At 35.7% G+C, this 23175-nt stretch overlaps 1 protein-coding gene across 2 annotated transcripts in view; it reads right to left on the bottom strand.

Annotated features, from left to right (window-relative positions):
- Nucleotides 1-23175, bottom strand: part of ammecr1 (AMMECR nuclear protein 1) — a 65996-nt gene that overhangs the window by 9146 nt on the left and 33675 nt on the right. For both annotated transcript variants that reach the window (XM_077197407.1, XM_077197401.1), the window contains 3 exons: nt 19351-19465; nt 4444-4534; nt 4210-4306 (listed from right to left, as the gene is read on the bottom strand). In XM_077197407.1, coding sequence (XP_077053522.1) covers nt 4210-4306; nt 4444-4534; nt 19351-19465 — 303 coding nt within the window. The remainder of the gene's footprint in view (nt 1-4209; nt 4307-4443; nt 4535-19350; nt 19466-23175) is intronic.

Raw genomic sequence — 23175 nt, 5'->3', positions numbered from 1 at the left:
TAGAACTGTGCATAGCACTTTATAACGCTTGCAACGAGGGGAGTAACTCTACTGAATCCTGGATCTACACAGTTCTTTGAAACATTGTGGAGGCTGGGCACTCTAACAAGGGACCTAAATAAGGGGAGCACCTCCAGTTCTAGGGCTGATCTAGCAGGGAGGCCTCATGAGAGTCCTTCGAACTTCTGACCAGACGTTAGGGTTAGCTAGGAAATTATAATTATATTTGACCAGGCTCCGGGATAGAATCAGGGAGGCTCTAAGGGAGCCTACAACGTGATGATCTTCGTTATTGCTAAAATCCACTTGATGGTGGAGCCACATTCAAGGAGGCCTGTGAAGGCCTGCTACTTGATAGCGATACTTGTTAGCAGAACTAGCCTCAGATATCATGTGTTCTCACAGAAATACTGTGTGTCTAGTTTTTCTATTTTTACATTGCCAATGGACAGTGTACTCAGCCAGAGCGCTATCGACCCTTTAAACAAAGGGAGTACAATCTTACACTACCTGACTATCAATGAGGCCTATAGAAAGGCCTACAACTTGAATTATCAAAAGCATCAGCCCATGGCATGCTTAGGCTCTAAGGGAGTGTGTGCTCAAACCCATCCCAAATGGGATGGAGTACTAAACTTGAGCTGTGGGTAGCAAAAATACACTAAGCCCAAGGGAAATTGAGGCCTCAGCTATGAGGCCAACGACATTTTAGCCTCATAACTTGAAAATGAATTCAAGGGGCCTAGATAACCAAATTAAAGTCTAACTGGGAAATTCTAGCAACAAGTTATACAACTCTGAAAGCAGAGACCTCAGCATTACTGCTTCCAACTCTGGCCTAAGCCAGATATTAAGGCAGCCCCCGTGGGGATGACACTTGAATATCATGTCTGAAATTCAAAGCTAATGTCTCAAACAACTCTCAGAAGTGAGAGGAGACCTGCTATACAAATACAAGGTGGCCATCCATGTGGTCCGAAGAGGGCCAATGCTTGGTTGGTCTATCTGGTGCTTTTTACAAAGCAGTAGCCTCAGAAGAAAACCCCCCAAATGGGAGGAAGCCATCTCATGCCGAACAGAATCAGTTTGTAGCTCCCATTCACGGTGGCCTTACTAGAGATTTGCCAACCTGTACACAACTGGGTGACCAAGATTGGCACCACCTACTACATAAACCTGACGACTAACACAAGAGGAGGCCTATGAGAAGGTATGCAAGCCTACCTATAAAAAAGGGAACTTCAGGGCGCTAATTCCTATTTTTACATATCCTATCAAACATTCCCCTTAATACTTTCTAAATAGGGAACAGAGGCCTAAAGTTTAACAACCTTATAATTAGTGTTGTCAAAAATATCGATATTTCGATAAATATCGATACTGAAATATCTGAACGGTACCAATACTAATTTCCCGAAGTATCGATTCACCAATACTAGCCGAGCAGTCACTTTCACTTCTCTCCAAAGGCGCGTTGAAAAACACCACACGTGACGCACTCGTCTCATTCGGTCTGGTTAAATAGCAAAAGTGAATGGAAAGATGGCGAGTGCGGCGTCCCCGCGACCGGCTTTGGTTGATTGATAAAGAGCACCGCGAGCGGGCATGTCGGAGACGGAGAATGGCGTGGACAGGACACGCGCTACACACCGCGAGCGGGCATGTCGGAGAATAGCGCGGACACGCGCTTCACACACTGCGAGCGGGCTGCGGGCACCCAAAAGATTGTTTGACTATCAATATCCCTCTCATCACTCATTTTGTAAAATTATTTTATAGATGAAAACATTTAAGGAATTGGCTCCAGGGGTACCATTTAGCAGCATATGCTCAGCATCAGGGGTGTTTGTTTTTTGGACAGACCTGCACCACTGCTAAAAACATCCTAAAACACTGTAACTCTTCTCATTTTAACTTTTCTGAAACGTTAACCAAGATAGCCTAGTATTGTTGTTGATATGAGTCTGTGTTTCGTTTTTTCACTGTAATTCTTAAAGTTAACATAATCTGACTGAGGAATCGTAGACAAGTAAATATTGTAACTGTGGTCAGATGTAAATTAACTTGTGTCTGTTTAACTTTATTCAAAAATTATTATTTAATTCTGCAATTTGCCTTCATTAGCGATTATCATCAATTTGATTACACATATACTAATTAAACTAAACTGAGCTAGACAATGGCATCTCTGAATTCAATAATGAAATGCCTTTAACTGAAAATTGAATGTTTAACCTTATTATTATACATTACTGACACTCTATCCTCCAATTTGATACAGTTAAGTGCTTCGACACAATCTGTATTATTAAAAGCAATATATAAATAAAGGTAACTTGACTAGATGCTGATCCAGTGAGCATTGTTTCCGCGTGTGATGCACACACGTTTGCGTTTAAATCTGTTCATCAAATTAAGTTAATGTATTAACCAGCATTTATGACCGATGACCAATGCATTTGTTACAGTATATTTTAATCTTTGATAACAGTAGGTAATAAAAACACAACGGATCATGTTAGCTCTGGTCCAATGAAAAAATATTAACAGATAGAACTCAGGACATTTTTGTTCATGTAAAATATACCTCATTGTCATGTTCTAGACTTGTAATATTTAGCTTTAAATAAAAATAAGACCCCCTTAATATTGTGGCAGTTTTTTTCTCTGTGGTATCGAAAATGGTATCGAATATCGATATTTTTCAAGGTATCGTATCGAAGTTAGAAATTCTAGTATCGTGACAACACTACTTATAATAAACACCTACCAAGATCTTACCTTTTTCAGGTGATAGCAAATCAGACAAAATAGTCCCTGAAGACGAAAAGAGAATGACATTTTCTCTAGGCACCCCTTTTATACTTCCGGGCCGCACTAGTAGTGAGGTCATAGGCTATCGCCGGTCAATTTAAATTGGTGTGATTGGATAGCTTTTCAGACACCGGTTCACGTGGAGGGCATTCCACATAGCGTCATCGACGCAGTGGGAGTTCCTTTTCAAAAGGATACTCCCTTTGTATTTACAGGAACTGTCAAGTTTATCAGTGAATGATTCCGCACCGCCACCAAAACTCCTGTTATAATCGACATGAATATCTTATTTAAAAGGTTTTTGCACTTTGTTAGTTATTATGAAAGTATTTGTGAGAGTGCAGAAGTCGAGTTGGCTACAATGCTCAGCAGTGCAATAGGAGTAGATCTAAACATACTGCTATAGCCAACATTTTTCACGATTAGTTAATCTTGGCAGTTGTAATAGTAAAACCGTAATAAAAGTTTTCCAGAAGAGTTCCACGTAATATTTACAAGCAAAGACATTATTATCATAGCCCAATTATAGCAGTGGGCATTCACATTGAAGTCTTCAAGGAGACACGCTTCTTTAACCCCTTAACCAGCAAGGACACAAGCTGAAAATTACATACCCAAAATGAAATGGCTACATTTCATGAACCCTTCAGTCTACAGGCATAATCCTGGTCTCATTTGAAACCAGACACTTGACAATTTAAGAGAACCTCAAATCGAATGTAAAGTGACTACTATTTATTTGTATGATATACTTTTTAAATTCTTTCATTAATTACTCACCCTCAAGTCGTTCCAAACTCGTAAGACTTTCGTTCATCTTCAGAACACAAATGAAGATCTTTTTAAGAAATCTGAGAGCTTTCTATCCCTCCATAGACAGCTACGCAACTGACACTTTGATGCTAAAAGTTCATTAAGTAAAACTACATCCATATGAACTGAGCGGTCAAAATTTTCTGAAGAGACTCATTGCTTTTATATGATGAACAGACTGAATTTAGTCTTTTATTCACATTTAAACATTGATCAGCTAACATAAACAGAAGCTCAAACCTGCTTGACGCGAAAAACAAAAAACAACGGAAGCAACAGCAAAAAATAAATATTACAATTGTTTAGAGCTTATATATAATTACTTAGTCAAGGTGCGATACCAAACAGGACCACATGGAGATGCCAAAAGACGGTTCAAAAGAAACAGATCCATTTAGAATTGCTAAACAAGAAAATACAAATGAAAAATAATAACCTTCTAAATCTGCTGCCTATCACATCCTGTGAAAAATGCCCTTAAGAGACTCTAGTATCGTTGGACACAAGAACAAAAAGATTCACTAATATAGCCTTGTATTGCATTGTTATAAAAAATTGTTTAGAAAAAGGTAATTCTCTCACCTGGTCAATTTAATAGTCTTCCTGAAGTCATTTGTGATGGGAGCTTTGTAACCTCCCTTTCGAAGTAAGGAATCTATGGTCTGAATGTGGTCCCATCCTATGGAGAGAGAACAAATTCAATCCTGTTTTTTTCATACTGATTGGGTGTTACCTTTTGGCCTATACTTCATCTTGTTTCTGCTGTTATATTGTAACTGAATCCAGACAAAACTCAGGCAAGTGTACTTTTCTCACCTTGCTCCTTCGCAACCTCTGGCAGGTAGGTGGCGGTGCGCTTTGATCCTTTTTCATTAAAAAATTCTATCCTAATGCCGTGAACACCCACCTAAGAAATAAAGACATTTTGAAAAATCTTTTTTCGGTTTGATCTCCATGTAACTGATAAATACTGTCACTTTGGTTCTGACAATGACATAAAAATTGTATGTTAGCTTTTGGAGAGGGGACCAATTTAATCAATAAGGATACGCAGTTTCAGAAATAATTATAAGACAACAATAAGTCATCAATGATGTAAGAAAATGTTGAAGTTGACACAAAGACTATTTTAAACCCAGATGATGAAAACAGCAAAATAAATCTTAAAATGAACTAGTTTTCTCCTACAATTAAAACGGATGGTACCATTGTCTTCTATGGTGTGCAACGCATGACTCTCAGAAAATGTAGTTTAGTGTTTCATGACCATTAATGTTTATCAGACAACAAAAGAAAACAAATAACTGAATAAGAGTTGAAGCTTTTATAAGAAATCAAAGCAAGTTTAATTCATACAATGAAGACTATGCTGTGTTTTATTCTACATTTGATTATTGAATTTCTGTAGTAATGGCTCCCCAAATGAGCCTCGTTTCTCCCAAGGTTTTTTTTTATCCATTCTGTCACCTGATGGAGTTTTGGTTCCTTGCCACTGTCGCCTTTGGCTTTTGGCTTACTTAGTTGGGGATAGGGGTGTACCATATCATACAATCTACGATAACACCGGTATAAATGTTTACATGATATTAAAAAAAAGTGTCATATCACGATATCAATGATTGATTTACATGTACATTCCCTAGCGCGCACAACACCACCTGTCTGAGAGTAAGAGCAGCATGTCAGCCTCTGATGACGATTTAGTACCTAAAAAGGGAACTACTTTGTATTTTAATAATTCCCCCATGTCTTATAATGTGGGAAATTCCCCCGCTAACATTGATTCATTTTAGCATGTAGATTGTATGAGTAGCCTAAATGAATCCACACATATTATAAAATCAAATAAATCATTTTAAAACTTTCTCTGAGACGCAAGTTCACAAACCGCGTGAGTGTTCAGCTGTGCTGCGTCTTCTCTCTATCGGTCTCTCAAAATGGGTTGCTCAAGGCAAGCGTCGATACTGAACTCTCGCGTTTAGGAGTTGGGACATGACGGAATTGTCACTTGCACAATCGGGCCAGCATTGCAACGTAACTAAACTTTATCATTTCACTTAAGTCTTATCAGTTTAAATGTTCAAGCGATTTTAAACTATTTAGTACTCGCGCGCTCTCAGAGAGATGTTTACTCTGCGTGTAAACACAAAACGCATGTGTCTGTGACGGACAGTATAATGAAAACAGTAATGGATCCGTGCACTAGCACTAAAAGTGACAGCAGCCATATGTGTCTGTCATTAATGTTGTTGTCAAAACAACAAAAGATAGCTTTAATTGTAAGAAATCAGAATTAATAGCATATGTATTTAATTAAGTCAGGACACGGGACTAAATTACTATCAGTGTTATTTTACATTTGATTACCTTATTCAGTTTCTGTAGTATTTCTGAATACTAGTGTTAGACCTACCCAAAAACGTAACTTTATTTGTATCTTTATTATTTTGTATACATTTTTGCTACTTTTTTCAATTTAATTTAAAGATTGAAATCAAGCTTCGTGTTTTGTAACCTCTTAACAACAAAATTACCCAAAACGCAATGAGTGAGCAAACATTTAGGTGAGATAACTGTAATAAAAAAAATTACATTTTTTTCTTCTATATCGTCCTAAGTATCTTTATCGCAAATATTCTTGAAATATCATGATATAATTTTGAGGCTGTATCGCCCACCCCTAGTTCATCCATCTTAGTATTCAACAATATTGTTGATCTGCCTGCATTAACACCATTAAATGAAAACTGAACTGAGCTGGACGCTGACATCACTGTTTTCTCCAGAGCAGCTGTATAGATAAATGAACTATTAATTACTTTTTTACAACAGAAATGAACCATCACTGAACTTACTAAAGCTGGACGCCATTTTCTTCTAGATCTGCTGTACAGCAAAAACAAACTTTGTTGCATTATTTTCCTGTTATCACTGTAAAGCTGCTTTGAAACGATCAGTATTGTTAAAAGCTCTATATAAATAAAGGTGACTTGACTAGTAGCTATTAGCTGAATACAATTCTGTTAGACTTGCATGAAAAACTCAAACACTGTTTATTTATGTATTTTTCTATTGTATTTGTCCTAGTTTTGTTTTTATTATATTACTCTGAGGACTTTTCTTACATTAGTTAGCGTAGTGTTCGGCTGTGGTATGGAAATCTATACATGTATATTTATAATTTATCTATATGTATATTAATATAGCTATCTAAAAATAAATAACCTATTAGGTTTTTATCACCCACTTACAACCATTTAAATAAATCATGATTACAATATTGACTAAAATAATTGTGATTATGATTTAACACGACATACTTATTCAGTTGATACCGTTTACAGTAAGGCCTTGTTCACACAGGATGCATGTTTAAAATCGCATCTTGAGACCATGCCTTTTTCATTCATTAGTGATGCGGCTCTGCAGCAGGAACAAGTGTGCACCATCTTACGTCTCGGTGTGAATGGGCCATTAAGCCTTTCACTTGTCAAATAAATGGTCAAATTGGACTTTTCTACCCATCCGCTCAGAAAACAGAGCAGCGGTGGAGGTCATTTTTGATGACTGACATCACAGAGTTTATTTTATTTGTTTATTACTCGCAAAGTGAACATTTCATAATAATTACAAGATATTCTTTTGCATGCACGTGCAGCCATTGTGTGTGTGTGTGTGTATATATATATATATATATATATATTGGACTTTTGATCCATTTCATCACTTAGAAAAAAAAACAGTACACATTAAGAGTTTATTTAAATCCCTAACCCTAGGTATGAGCAATAAGTGTTTATTGATAAGTGTATATATAAGTTATAAGTGTTAATCAATAAGTGTATATTGTATATAAGTTATAAGTGTTTATGCTTGCATTACCAAACACCACTGATGAGAGATTCCTAAAGCAGCTGCTACACTTTACTTCTAGTGAACTGTTTTGCCTCTGGGTTTGTGATGTGTAAACACAGTCTAGCTCCAAACTGGGTCACTGTTGACAAAAGGTACAAATGCATATGGAATGGCAGCAGAACTACATAACACGAAGACTTCGGTTCTAATTTCCAGGATCTGAACAAAAGATGTTTTTGTGAACAGAAGGGAAAAGAATGCGAAAATGATGTGGCAAGAGGATAGTGACTGGTACCTGCATGACACACATTCAATCAAACGGTCATGCTATTTTAGTTTTTTTAATGAAAGGCGGTGTGAGCGGAGAAACAGAAAACAAACCCATTATTATTAAAAATGGTGATTATAGGTTTATTTTACTTGAATATTCTATACAGGTTTGAATGTATTACTATTCGGACAAGATATGTTTTCTAAACTTCTGAGTGACAATTACAAACATTTTAACAATTGCAAAGTTTTTTTTCCCGTACTGATTTCGATCTCAGTATTTATCACTAAGGTGATAAACATTGTTTATTGTACTTTTCGACTAACGCATTGTTTGCATGGCCCGAATCATTAAGTTTCCACAGTATGACAGGCTAAGTCGGTGACATACTGGTTTCATTCTCCAGTGAATTCTCTGCTAATTCTGCACAGCCCAGATTCGCTCTCTGATCATGCAATTTGCAAGCTGCGCTTCAAGCTGCAGTGACTGGACCATTTGTCAAAAGTGGAGGCTGAGGGCCGATGGCTTTTTGTGCGTTTGTAAACAGATCTTGAAAGTGTCTCATCTCTGAAGGTGTTGTGAGCTCCACACTAAAGCTGCAGTGCACGCTCAGTGGCTAGCTTGAAAAGACTAACCAAAGCTGGACTTTATACCAAGGATGTCTTTACTAAGGATGTCAAACGGTTCTTTAAATAAGTCAACACTAAAATAAAAGACTAACACCGTGTCCTAACCAGACGCGATAAGATTCCAGTGACAAAGAATTTGTCCACACCAGACGCGACGAGGCAAAATCAATAAAAACCCACAGCCAATCAGAACAGCGTGTGGGCGGGCTCTTGCGGCAAGTGCACGACACCAGAGATTAAACTTGACGGCTCTCACAAGAAAATGTACATAATCCAATTCACAAATATTACACCATTTAATCATTATTAAAAATACATAGTAACTAAAATACTGAGTTACTAAAATAATTTTTGTCATGGAATACAATTATTTGTTCACAGTTTGAACATTCTTGTTTCCATTTGTTTAATTTCAAAATCTGAGGTCAATTATCCATTGTTGCTATCAGTACGGCTGGGGGCAGTAAATGAACATGGAAAAGATACCTTTTGTTACGTCGTGGCGTCGAGCTGGGTCTGGTTAGGACACAGTGTAACAACAATACAAATTTTTATTAATACAGTACAGAATGAATAGTATCAGATAAAGACACAAGTTGCTTTTTAGACACTCTCATGCATTTGTGAACATATTAGCACTATTCGCCATGATAGAATCACTTCGAAAAGGAAGATAATTAAGTGCAACATTATGACAACACAACTGTAAAAGAATGTCGAGGATTCTTATTCGCCAGTGTTTCAGCGCGACGAACGCATTGTGACAAAGCATGCGTCGTATACGGAAGTCAAGCCTTCGTGACAAAACCAGTCAAGTTTGCTTGAGCTTTCGCAGAATTTTGTGCCATTGTAAGTTGTAATGCGTTTATTTTGTGTGTGTGTGTGTGTGTGTATATATATATATATATAAACATACATACAGAGGTGGGCTGTCAGGGCCATCAGGGCTTTCTCTGCTGGCCCTGTCAGAATCTAAAATATAAATATAATATAATATAATACATGTAAAATATATATTTTTCATTTTTACGATTATATTTTCATAAAGAATATGGTTATTTTTTGTGATGCTGAGCTGGATTTTCCATATGGTCATCTAAACGCATCACAGCTCCGTGAACCAGCACTAGTAGTATAGCTACCCTTCCGTTGAAGCTGCCATTTCCCATTTGATCATAACTTTGACTGACGTGTATCATTAGCCAATCAAATTTCGATGCGCAGTGACAGAACGCCCTCAGGGCCCAGCGATGTGTCGGCGCTAGCCCCCGCTGATGTCATCAACCATTTGAAATGTTGGCGGGTTGTGAGCAATGTCAGTGAACTGAGCTATGGGCGCTGCCTTCACACCTCTTACCGGTCCAGTTGACGATCTTCTTCGTGTGCCTTTTTCAAGGCGTATGTTTGGAGAGAAGATAGAGATCATTTAAAAAGGAAGATCTACACCTAAGCTGGATGGGCTGACCAAGGCCGGAAAAGGTTTTGCGCGGGTTTTGGTTCAGTGGGGTTTTGTACCCACTTCACTGAGGGTAACTATGACCGCTATGGCTGGCTAACAGCTAGCACTGAGCGGAACAGGTTATTTATCATTCAGACAGGAAGTGCAGTGAGGAACGGGGTGCAGCCTTTCTTTTACTGTCTATGGGTCCAGCTGACAACACTGTGAGGGGTGTTAGTAAGCTTGTTACCCTCGCAGTGCTGTCAACTGCCCCCTGTTCTCTCTCCCTCACATGCATGAACGCACGCACACAGACACACACACACAGTATCATTCACACAGGAAGTGCAGTGAGGAACGGGATGACGAACCAAAGTGCAGTGAGGAACCACGTTCACGTCTGTCTGTTTAATGCTGGAGCCAGCAGACTTGTTCAACATGTTGACGTTAAAGGCCCTGTTGGGACCAAGTTTTTGTAAATGTTTTGTAAAAGAGTAAGAGTAAGTTTTGTCGCTATGCAAGCATTTTCATTGAATAGCTTATTAATAAAAAAAGTTATGTTGTATGAATTATTTTTTATGTATATAAATATTGTAATCAGTTTTAAATACATTTGAATCATTTTAAATAAATGCACAAAAATATTTTCAACATTCATTGTTGTGCGTTTCATATTATTTTTAAATCCATGTTATATACACTTTTAAACTATAAGTCCTTAGCTAAACTATGAGTTTAATGCAATTGGTGGCTAAGAGCCGTTTGTTAAACAGAGAAGACTTATTATAAATACAAGCTGTATACAATAATATTAGGCACAGTAGCTTCTTTTCTTTTCTTTTTTACCAAGAACTTCATTGAACAATATCAAAAACCATAAATGGCCCGGTACAAAATAGGGATGTCACGATATTCGATCAGTTAGAAGACGCATAAAGCTTGCCACAAAGAACCGGCAAATGTAGCCTAATCATTATGAATGTGTCAAATATAACAAGGAGACATTTTAATTGTTTATTAATAAATAGTGTTTTCTGTGACGATGCTGACTCGCCACCTTCGCAGTATTGTGAAGGTGCCTACGGAGAGAAATGCACACTTCATATGGATTAAGAGAGTTGTCTGTTTCTTTTCGTTTTTAATTGTTTTGTTTAAAAGTAGACATTTCAAGCTTAGATATATTTCTGAGTTTCTGTTCATTTATGAGACAAGCTCCAGTTCACGTGGGATGCAAGTTATATCGCGTCGGCGCCTCCATGTCCTGATTATAGGCTATATTTGCTTCTTATTTATTAAATCCAGGCAATTGGTTAAAACATTGATTAAAATTAAGATACAATTTATAAAAAACGAAATTCACTTTAAAGAAAGGCTTTATACAAAACAAAACTTAATAAAGCTGTCAAAATGATGTCTCTCGATATTACGCATCTTATGATTAGGCTACTCATACTGGCTGATAGGCTGATCACTTTTCATATAATCAACATAGATTAAATGGAAAAAATTACATTATTTAAACATAAATATGAAACTAACTTTACTTTAATGGCTACAACACGTAGGCCTACTGTACAAAGAAATGTAATGTAATGAAATGTAAAGGGGGGGCGGGGTTTTGAAGAATAATCAAATTATTGCCAGCGATCATTGAATATTATTTTTGCTTGAAATGCCCATCCTTACAAAATAAGAAATGTCTTAATCAGACAAAATACAAGCATCATAGCATAAGAAAGAAATGTAAATAAAGAAGTAAAATTAAAATACATTAAAGTAGGCCTAAATAATAAATAAAAAAATAAAAGAGGCTCAGTAGCTTCTGAAGCAGGAACACAAGCATGTAGTCGCAGTTGTTGTTGATGTGTGGCTAACTAGTCGACACGTGGGGTGATGACATCATCGTTTCACATAATATGTTGGGGGGGGGGGGGTGCGTTACTGAAGGCCCTGAATGAAACCCCACGGTACGCTACTGTATATATATATATACGTATATATATATATATATATATATATATATTATAATAAAAACGTTGTGTATTTTCTGGGTTTAGTTGGCGTTTCTACTAGGGCTGTCTACTATAGGGATGTGACGGTGAGGATATTTTCCCACCGGTTAATCGACGTGTGACAACACCGGTAATACCGGTATCACCGGCGGGGGCTTTTAAATATCTAATTTAAAGGTAAACCTAAAATGCGCACATTTGCACGGGCATGCATAATTGGTGGTCGTGCAGAGCAACACTTTTTTGTTATTGTGCGCTGAATTGGCGCTAGTTTGAAAACGAAACTAATTTTTTTTTACATCACTTATAAAAAGCTGGTGCGTCAGTGTGCGCTTCACTTTTAAATTAGCGTCAATTCATCCTTCGCATGGAGTTTGATGCGATCTGACAAATCAAAATCCACCATATTTTGTCCGACAAAGCAGTCAGGAGTGTTAGTAGATTACCGTCTATGGATTTGAACTTGGCTTTAACTGAGGCAATCTCTCACGTCATGACACATTAGAGCCACAAAACGGTAGGCCTATTTATTGTTTAATTTTCTTTGACTGACCAAATTTGAAAGTTGAGACTTTGTTTCATATTAAATATTACCTGCTCGGTCCTGTCTGTCAGCGCGTTGTCAGTGTCCTTGTAGGCTACGTGAGTTGCACGTATAAAATGAAGTTAACGAACAAACATGATCCATCAGGAAACGCCATAGATCGCTGAATTTCTCTGCACTTCATGAAGAGTTTTTCTTTTGCGTGAAGAAGCCGCTCGCCGGAGATGTGTTAATAGATAGCCGAGTGCATTCATGATTATTAGGCTACTGGTATAATAATCATCCTGGCTCCGTGTCTTAGTGAGTAATTTACTCTCTTACCTTTGTTCTTTGATTAACATTAGTGACACTTTAAGACCAGCCGCTACTGACAGAGACGCGATCTGACACGCGTCCCATTTTCTCACAAATCTCTACGTTAATTTAAGACTTTATTTAAATCATTTAATACTGCTCTTATGAGGACACTCGACAAAACGGACATTTTGGCATAATTTGTGTGTGTTATGGATTGTAAAAGCCCAAAAGAGAACTCTATACTGACGTGCGTCTTTTCTGTGGGTCGTGTGTGTTTGTGTAATAGGCAGGACTTATAGCGCGGTCTCTTTAGTCTTGTCGCGCTTAAAAGCATTCACAATAATAAGAGTGTGATCATACAACGCTAGTCAACGGGTGACAGAAAAAAACGGATACTGCGTAATTGCGTTAAATTTTTTTTTTTTTCACCGCGGTGTCGCCGTGGGCAAGTGATGAAACCGGTGTTGCGACTGAACACCGTGTAACACCGGTAACACAGACTACCGTAGCAAGTCTAGTCTACTATTGACACAAATTTCACAAATCACAATACAAACACTTAAATTACACTTTTATTTACTTTTATAATAAAGTTATATGAAAAATAAACATTTAAATTGTGACTGTCATAAAAACTTGCCTGATTTATTCAAACATGCATTAAATATTGAACATTAAAAATTATAATGAATATGTTTTATGGTGCATTTACTTTAAAATGCTCCTCGCTTGAGTTAATTTTTCTAGCTGACCAACGAGTTCATGGTCACTGGATTTTTTTTTTTTTGTTGATTTTTTTAAGTAAATGTGACGTTACATGACATTGTTTACACGCTGTTTTACTGACTTCTTTCCACGGTTGAAACACTGATTGAGCGATTCCATGTAACATGATACGGATTGTTGTACTCTATCTTTTAACTCACTTTCAGATGCTCATTCATGTTTATTTCGTGCTGTAACTGGTATTAAGGTGGAAGAGAAGATCATTTGCTGCTGCTTCCCTTGAGCTGCGCCACAGCGATCTCACGCCACAGCGCTAAAAATATATTTATGTTTTTGAATTGCGTAAGAAAATGGACGTAATTTGAAATCTGAAACTTTGTTTCACATCAATAGTAACTAAAAGATTATTGCAATTTATTGGATGGCATGCGCGCTACAATGTTTCATTCATTCATCAACTGAAAACAGGATGACTAATCGATTCTTGGGATTTAAGAATCGATATTGATTCATAAAAATGAGAATCGATTAAAATCATTAAATCGATTTTCTACCCAGCCTTAGTTTCTACGCGTTGTGGGAATAGCACGTCCAGAACAGGGATTACACATTCTGACCATTCTGTGCATAAAGTCGTAATATTAAGTTTATGTAATATAAATATCTGATTAATCTCATATAGGATGCATTTCGTTGAGTTAAATAACCCGCTAGAAAAGTTCTTCAGTTTCCCGGTGCTCATTCTCTTCCATTCTCTTCAGCTTCAGCGTGCGCACTCAAACAGCAAAGCAAAACATAAAAATCTATGATTGAGATTGTATATACATGTAATTATTTTTGTAATAAAATAGTTTTAAAATCTTTGAGTATATAGTTGCAGTCTTCTTCAGCAACCGTTGAGTTCATTAACCTTCTAGCAAAGCAGTTCAGTTTACTGGTGTTAGTTCTCTTCAGCTTCAGCGTGCACCTCAAACAGCAATGATGTCATTTGAAACAGTAGGCCTAATATTAAAGGGGTTTACTATTACTGTAATATTAAAAATGTAAAGAAAAAAATTTGATGCGTTATTAACTAGCACTTTTTGTTCTCGTATATATTCATCAACAATTAATTTCCTTATTGTCCGTGCGTAGGCTATTTCATTTTATTTATCCATGGCACATGCATTTTGTTTTGTTTTTTATATGCAGCCCAGTGTTATCCAATGACTTGTTTGCATTATTTAAGTAATTTATTTTTATTTTACTTTTTTGTTAGGCAATAGATTTTTTAGTAACTTTACAATAAGGTCTCGTTGTTAATGCATTAACTAAAATTTACTTACAGAGAGCAATAACCTTTGTTAACTTTAGTTAATAAAATATTTGTGTTCATGTTAGTTCACAGTGCATTAACTAATGTTAAAGATACATCTTTGGATCTTAAAATGTCTTAATGTAATTAAGATTAATAAATGCTGTAGAAGTATTGTTCAGTCATTCTTGGTTCACGTTAACTAATGATAACTAAATGAAACCTGATGAAATAAAGTGTTACTATTTTTTAATAAATAAAGTTGGCCATAGGAGTGTAAAATTAATTTTAAAAGTTAAGGAATCTTACACTGCTTCAAACTAGGCTACTGTATGTATGATTTATGTTGAAGTGTTTTGGACATGGCTTTTAATGATAAGATTTTTGATTTAGTAATCAGGCTCTCAAAAGTAAATTAAATTTTACATTTAGATTTATCGGCTAATATATCTGTTATCGGCCTTCAAATGTAAAGAATTATCAGTTATCGGTGTCTGCAAAAATGTTCATATCGGTGCATCCCTATAAATTCCTGTAGATTGTTAAGCTGTCTACTGTTGTACTGTTGAAGGCAAGTCAACCTTTAATACTCCTCACCTTGGATCTTTTAGGAGCCGAAATCAATTTGACCTCCATAAGGGATAAATGGGAAATTGTTTTTTGTTTAAAAAAAAAAAAAAACCTATCCAGAACAAACACAGACCCAGATTACAGAGCTATCATTAGCCAGCTGTACATACAAGTAGATCTGCGTTATTCAGAGAAACCTCACATCTGAAGCTTTAACATAGCTTTCACTGTATATGATGAAATGTATTCAAAATGAAATTAGATTATTAACAATATAATTATAGTCATTTTAAGATGAAATATAACTTAACACGATTATAAGGCCGCACAGAGAAAGTGCTTTTTGATATGTGTAGTTTCAGTTGTTCCTACTTTTTTTGTAAATTTAGAATAAACTTTAGTACGAAAGTTTTTGGTGAATCATGATAAATTCGTGAAAATTTTTGTACGCAGATTTCACGCACAAATTTGTGCTTACGCATGCTTAGTGAATAAGACCCAATGTTTTCCACAAAAGTATGTCCGGAGGCTTTTTTCTACATGTGGGGCTGTTTTCAGGGTTTGCATAAAGTCTGGGGATAGTTATACTTCATTTTTGCAGGTTTACATATAGTTCAGTGTTTTTTCAGAGGTTCACATCCACCTCTGATTAGTAGCGTAAATGAATTTCCCCCTGCATTATTGTCAATGGATGGACACCACTTTTAAGAAAATTAATCTAATGAAGTTGAACAAAAGAATAAACATCAATATGTAAAACTGTTCATTTAGACTTACATCCTACCCTACAATGCATGTCATCTTTTATTTTATCGTGTAACATTATCTGAGAGATGAGATTGTCAGTGCTGCCTGTGTTGCCAGTCACGAGAGTAACAAGCAGCACAAAACTCAAGTTTTTTTCTTTGTTTTATAAATTAACGATAAAACTGATCCACTGATGATAAACTGAGGTTGATTTCTTTAGAAGTTTCTGTGCTGAATTCTACATAAATCACAACAATCCTGTGCTATGGGCACAGCCATTTATACAGGCTACAGAGGAAGTACACCGCAGCGCACATGCGCGCCAAACAGACGGAGAATACTAGAGCACTAGAATAGTAGCACAATAATTCTGACTAAAATATACATATTGCTAAAATATTGTTGTTGGAGACAATACATGTGCCATATGTGGAATTTTATACCTACAAGTATATTTTTATTAGTGATCGACCGATATTGATTTTTTTTATAACCGATACCGATTATTTGCATGTTTATGTGCCTGATAACCGATATGCAGAACCGATATTTATTTACTGTTATACTTCTGTTTTTGACAATTATTGCAACACAAATGAACTGAAACAAACCATTTTATCTATAACAATCACTCCCTCCTATATAATATATATATATATATATATATATATATATATATATATATATATATATATATATATAATATAAACACTCCCTCCTATATTATATATAATATCCCTCCTATATAATATATAAATATAAAACTTTATATTTATACACAAATAAAAAGAGGGGTCTGAGTCCAAAAAATAAAGTGCCTTTGTTAAAAGAAAAAAGCTTTGATGAGGTAAAAAATAAAGCACAAAAATTATTCTAACATACTGGGGGGGGGGGGGGGGGGGGGGGAATCTAAATTGCATGAATTTTAGTAGCTATTTTAGTAGTGTAACTTAATACTCCCAGTTAAGCAGAACTAGGTTGTAGTGTAGAAAACAGAGTCTTTCAGCATTCTGCTCTGTAAGCCTGCTTCGTTTGTTTTCATAAATGGTAAATAAATCAAATTACAATAAAAACATTTATATTATTACATTATATAACTTATATCTAAATTATACATATAATTTATAAGCATCAGCAGCAACAATGTTAACAATAGGCAAAATAAATGTTAAAAGTCTAATGTTTTCATATGGAAAAAATAATTGACAGGGGAGTCATATCACCTTTGCAGAAATGTAATTAATTTTAAACAGTTTTAGAAGGTTTATGTGCCGTTTAATAGGTTTAAACTAAGAGTGAGGAATAATTCACTGGGTAATATTAATTCACTGAATAATATTAGCTGGAATATAACATTGTCAGGAAAGTAACAAACAAAACAGCATATACATCATTGCATTTTCCAACTAGTATGTTATTAATTATTAATATTTTTGTAGGTCTAGATCATGAAATGTTTTTTGACAAAGTGCTGTTTATCTATGCGCATTTTTACAGAACTATATAGCTATAGGCTACTCAACCGCGATCGCGCGTGCAGATAATAAATAATTAATTTCCACAAAGCGGTATATTTAGGTGTATTAGCGAAATAATTGCTATGTAGTAAATGATAATATAATCTAGGTTGTTTAAACAAGATAATCTTGTCAAAAGTTTCATTCAGTGGCCGTGCTTGAGCATTCCTGATCATCAACCCAGTGAGTGCTCAGCAATATGAACGAACTTTTTTTCGAGACTAATGGTGAGCAAATACAACAGATAAATAATTAAATTCAGCGCTTTTATTTATTTTCAACATGCACTCATTCATGTCTGCTTTATTTAATTCATGTAAAGTTACGTCTTTATTGGGGCAGGACATGACGGATTATGCTACGTTTCTCCATGAGTTCGTCTCAATTTTTTAGAACCAAGCAGCATCTATATCAGGCATTTATGTCTCAAATCTCATTTCTGCATGCCTGTTATGTTAAATAAAGTTGAATAATTAAAGCAAAGCAAGTAGAACATACTTTACGTGTGCACAGAGTTGTTGTTGACTGATCTCCTCAGACACAGGCTGCAATGGCGGGATTCTCAAAACGGCCACAAGATGGCGCCGTTTATCCGCAAATCCGATACCCGATTATGGGAAAATGCTTAAACATCGGGAAAGATATCGGTAAACAAATTCATCGGTCATCACTAATTTTTATGAAAGTGACCATTATGTAAGGGATAATGTAGAACGAGGCGGTTGTTATAGCGAATACAACCTCGACAGGCTGATCAGGACCCCGAAGCGAATCAGAGGAATCAAATGCAGGCTAATATAATTAGTTTGTGCTTTTGTTTTTAAATTGCCTAAAGGCTAAACTAAAAATTAAATAAAAAAAAATACAAAAAGGTGGTTAAAATTACATTACATTGTAACATTACAATCTAAAAACAAAAATAATGCTTTTGTTTTTAAATTGACTAAAGGCCAAACTAAATATTCAATAAAAACAAAAGCATTATTTTTGTTTTTAGATTGTAATGTTACAATGTAATGTAATTTTAACCACCTTTTTGCACATAATATATTGCATAGCGTACATTATATTCACTATATTTGTTTCCATATCCTTCAATATCAACATTGTTTGTAAGATATCATTGGGTAGGGTGGGAGTTTTTTTGTTTTTTAAATAAATACACATTTTCTTTATCCAAATAGAAAAACGTAGAAAGTACCGAGATATATCGTACATCGCCATTTAACCAAAAAATACAGAGATATGATTTTTTTGGCCATATCGCCCAGCCCTAGTGGAATGTCAAAGTATTGTCAAGTTATGAATACCACAGGCTTGTTTTTACTCAGAAGTCAAAAAAAAAAAAAAAACCTTGTAAAAAGTAAAAACCCATAGGAAAATCTCGAAAGAACCACTGGCGAATTAGTCTTGCGGGCTCTGATGTCATCCCTGCACCACTCTATAACCATATATATAGACATATAATTTATTTTAATATAATTTATTACTCTTTAAACCATTTGTAATACAATCACACTGGTTAAACTGAGAAGTTTTTACGTTATTAAATAGTAGCTTTGTTTTAAAAGGGTTAAGTGACACTGTCAAAGTCAAGTATAATTGTCGGTTATTGGTATTAACCACAACTAGCTGTGAATTATCAGTTACTGGTATTAGGCCTGACATTTAATTTCAGTCGTCTCATTTATATTTAAAATGTGTGCAGCAAAAAACCTTAAGTGAACAAAGTTTTTGTTTGTTTAGTTAATTTTGTGAATAAATGATAATATACACAGCACGCATGTATTAATAACTGGTAGTAATTGCTTCTGTGCTCTTACCTCCCAGTCTAAATAATCCCCAACATCCTCAAAGTTGGTGAGCAGAGACACTGAGCAGAAGAGGCGCTGCAGCTCGTCCCTCGTCATGGGGGGGAAGCGACTGTCTTTAAGGGCACTGTGAAGGGGACATGAAGATGAGATTTAAGACAAAGCACGTCATGGGTGCAGTATGACAACCCCAATAGTATAATTTACATTAAGGTAACATTTTATATTTCATTTTTATTTATTGGTTTGCTTTATGCCAGGGGTGCCCAATCCTGTTCCTGGAGATCAACCTACCTAGAGTTCAGATCCAACACACCTGACTGTAATTATCAAGTGCTCCTGAAGATCTTAATTAGCTGGTTCAGCTGTGTTTGATCAGGGTTGGAGCTGAACTTTGCAGGAAAATAGATCTTCAGGAACAGGATTGGGAACTCAATTTATGCCATGTCACCATCTAAAGGTGGTCGCACACCGGGCGAGAAGCGCAGAGTCGCATTTAGTATCGCACACCAGACACTCACATTCTGTTGCCAGTTTGTGGTCAAAAATATTGTTATATTTTACAGACATCATGAAATTAAGATTATGTATGTACTGTACGTAATATGTATAGTAATGTACTATGTACCTGGTTCCTCCAGTAGCTGGCAGTACACGACAGTGAATGTAATTACGAAAGGCAAAAGTTACAAAAAGTGCTTTCGCACAGTTTAGACTTTATTCCAGCTGCAAAATTATTAATGTAAAACTAAATGCATCTTGCAGCACAGGGTAAAACCAGTATGTACATTAATGACGTTTTGGGACAAAAATAATGTAATTTAAAAGAAAACAATGTTAATGGTGCTCTGGATTTTAAACAGCCTCCTAAGTGTGTACAGTACACTCAGAGAAAACAATGCGTTCAAATTTTAAACATGGTCTGACACGACAAGGCGCTTCTCGTTCAAACACAAAATAAGTTAGCTTCAGTCTGCATTACATTTGTGTGTGTGTTAGGGGTGGCACGGTACATGAAAAAACATCCGAACCGTTCGGTTCGCTTGTCTCGATTCGGTGCGTGTGTGCGTCGCACGGTTCGACGCATGCGCAATGTAACCTCGTGCCCGTAAACTCACAGTGTTTACTTTTCGCGCGAAATTAGAGATGTGTGGACATGACAATGGACATATATATTACGCTTGTTCGACTTGAACCGGCGCTGCGCAGGCCGATCGATGAATGACATCAAAGTACTGCGAGAGCAACGGCTCCGTATGCTTTTCAATCACTCTCGCGGTACTTTGATGTCGACCGGTCTGTCTGTGCAGCGCCGGTTCAAGTCGAAGAGTATGGAGTGCTGCAGGTCTCGTCACGAATAGAAATGGCAAGTGGGAGATATAAGGAAGGCTAACCGGAGTTAAGTCTGGTGTGTGGGAACATTTTGGATTTCATGTTACCTATGATATTTAAAAATATACAGTGACACCAAGTTTAGATAAGAACTCCAGTCATATGTTTCCAAATACTGCACTTTAATTTCAAGTGAAAAAAATGTATCCTCACTCTCAGGGAATAGAAGGATTGTTGATACTGTTTTTGTGTTGAGGTTGAACTTATGTTTCACTTTATGGTTGTGCCTATGCTATTGTTATAGCCTCATTATAGGCAATGATGTGTAACATATTTTGACTTTTTTTAAAGAAAGTGCTTTAAGAGTTCCTCTCTTTTTCTTTTAAAAGATAAACATTTTGTAAGTGCTACACTGAAGTTGACAGTTTGATAAATGCAAGTTAATATTAATCTTTGTGTGCTAAAAATTTACATAAGTCCCTGTAGAGATAGCAATACACATTCTCCTTTTTTCCAAATAAACAAAAGCATTTCATCAATGTCTTCTCTCTTGCTGTATCAAAATGTCACCTAGCTTTCCTCAGAGATGGTCTCAATAATGTGCTTAAAGTCAAGTCAAATTCAGTTTGTGCATGATTACATGTTATAAATTTTTTTTAATACTGTATCCTGAATTGTGGATAATTAAGCTATAGCCTATATCATATGCTGAAGTAGATTTCTGGGGTGTTAAACATTAAAAGAAAAAATAACAACAAGAACCGAAAACCGTGACGCTAAAACCGTGATACGAACCGAACCGTGGGTTTTGTGAACCGTGCCACCCCTAGTGTGTGTGTGTGTGTTTGAATAAAGACTCTACCACTGAAAGTTTTATCTCATGTCTATGTTAGTTTTTAATTCCAAAAAGTGACAGATCTCTCTCTTAATATGACAAAAACGGCTTTATTCGCCACATTGCGACTGAACTCATCTGCAGCTGGAGTTTAGAATCAATAATGCTATTACAAGAAAGACAGCAGCAGTTTCTAATGCTAGGACTATTGCTATGGAGCCAGATATTTAAAACAGCCTTTATCACTTACTGTTTATACTCGGTACAAGGGATAATCCTACCAGTGCAAAATTTCAAGTAAAATAAATCAGGTATATATATTTAAAAAAACGAAAATTATAACAAAAATGAAACAATGAACAAACTTACTCGATAACAATAGTTATTATATCAAACCTATTGTGAATAGAACATAAGAGCTGAAAGCCAGAGTTCTTTAGAAGATATTATTTGTAATCATCCGGTTGCACATGATGCCTCTGCTTTGAAACAATCTACATTGTTAAAAGTGCTATATAAATGAGGATGACTTGACACATCATAGGCCTACATCGCAAGTGTATAAAAATAGAGTAAACCAAAATATGCAAATGTCTAAATCTAACCGCTTTTAGAATACCATTATGAATAAGCCCTAAATTTCCCAAAAAGAATGAAAATCTGTGTGGCCTATTGGTTAAGGTTTGATGAATAACAAAAATGTAACCTCCTTTCACCTTATTTTTCCATGTTCATTTTTGGTTAAAATAAATCAATTAAATGATTGAAATCAAACTTCCCTGCGCCTTTGAGTGTTGGGTAATTTATTGGGCAATGAAAATTAATCCATCCAGCATCCAAGTTGTACACTTAAAAAAAAATGTAATTCTTCCTAATAAGGTTTGTATATCTCTCTCATATACTGATAAAAATAGCTACTTTCAAGTGTTGGTACACTTTCCATGTCAGACGGTACAACCAATGTAAAACTAGGAAATGCTATTTTATGATAAACTTCTTTATTCTTTGTATGAACTTGCTACCATAATAGAAGCCTGTTCAATGTCAAATTAGTTGCATAAGTCGGATGGCGCAACCAGTAATTCTGGTTGTGCAACTGCAATGAATGTCCCTATATGAAAAAAAAACATTATTTAAGCTAAATAAATAATAAATTTAAGCTAAGATTGTCTATTATTCTTTTTTCTAATCATGTTAGGTTTAAGTTAAAGATGTTTTATACTTTCATGATAATTTTAAAATAATTTTAGATGCCACAATCATATCAAATAAAGAAAAATCGGTCACACTTTATTTTAGGTATATTTAACTACCATGTACTCACATATGTGTAGGTTTAAGGGGGAAAGGAAGGCTCAACAGTTTAATTATAGACTGTGCTGAAGGTACACATCAAAGTCAGGCAACACAAACCTGTTTCATCACTTGAAACAATATTATCTGTTAGCACATGCTAAAACGAAAAGAAATAATTTTTTCTATATTTTAAGGAAAGATTAGTGGAAAAGTGTAAAGAATTCAAATATGTGAAGTGTTTGTCGTGTTTAATGAATGGTCTGGTTTCTACAAATGTTACTTAAGCCCTATTCGGACGGGATTAACTACAAAGGTAGATGGAGTAATTTAAATTTACGACAGGACGTCTAATAATAATGGCCAATTCGCAAGGA

This window comes from Siphateles boraxobius, unplaced genomic scaffold, assembly GCF_051911475.1.
Source record: "Siphateles boraxobius isolate OS27281-9 unplaced genomic scaffold, OSU_SipBor_1 11, whole genome shotgun sequence".
Classification (NCBI taxonomy): domain Eukaryota; kingdom Metazoa; phylum Chordata; class Actinopteri; order Cypriniformes; family Leuciscidae; genus Siphateles; species Siphateles boraxobius.
The sequence above is the reverse complement of the archived record's forward strand: the minus strand, read 5'-3'. Positions and strand labels throughout refer to the sequence as shown.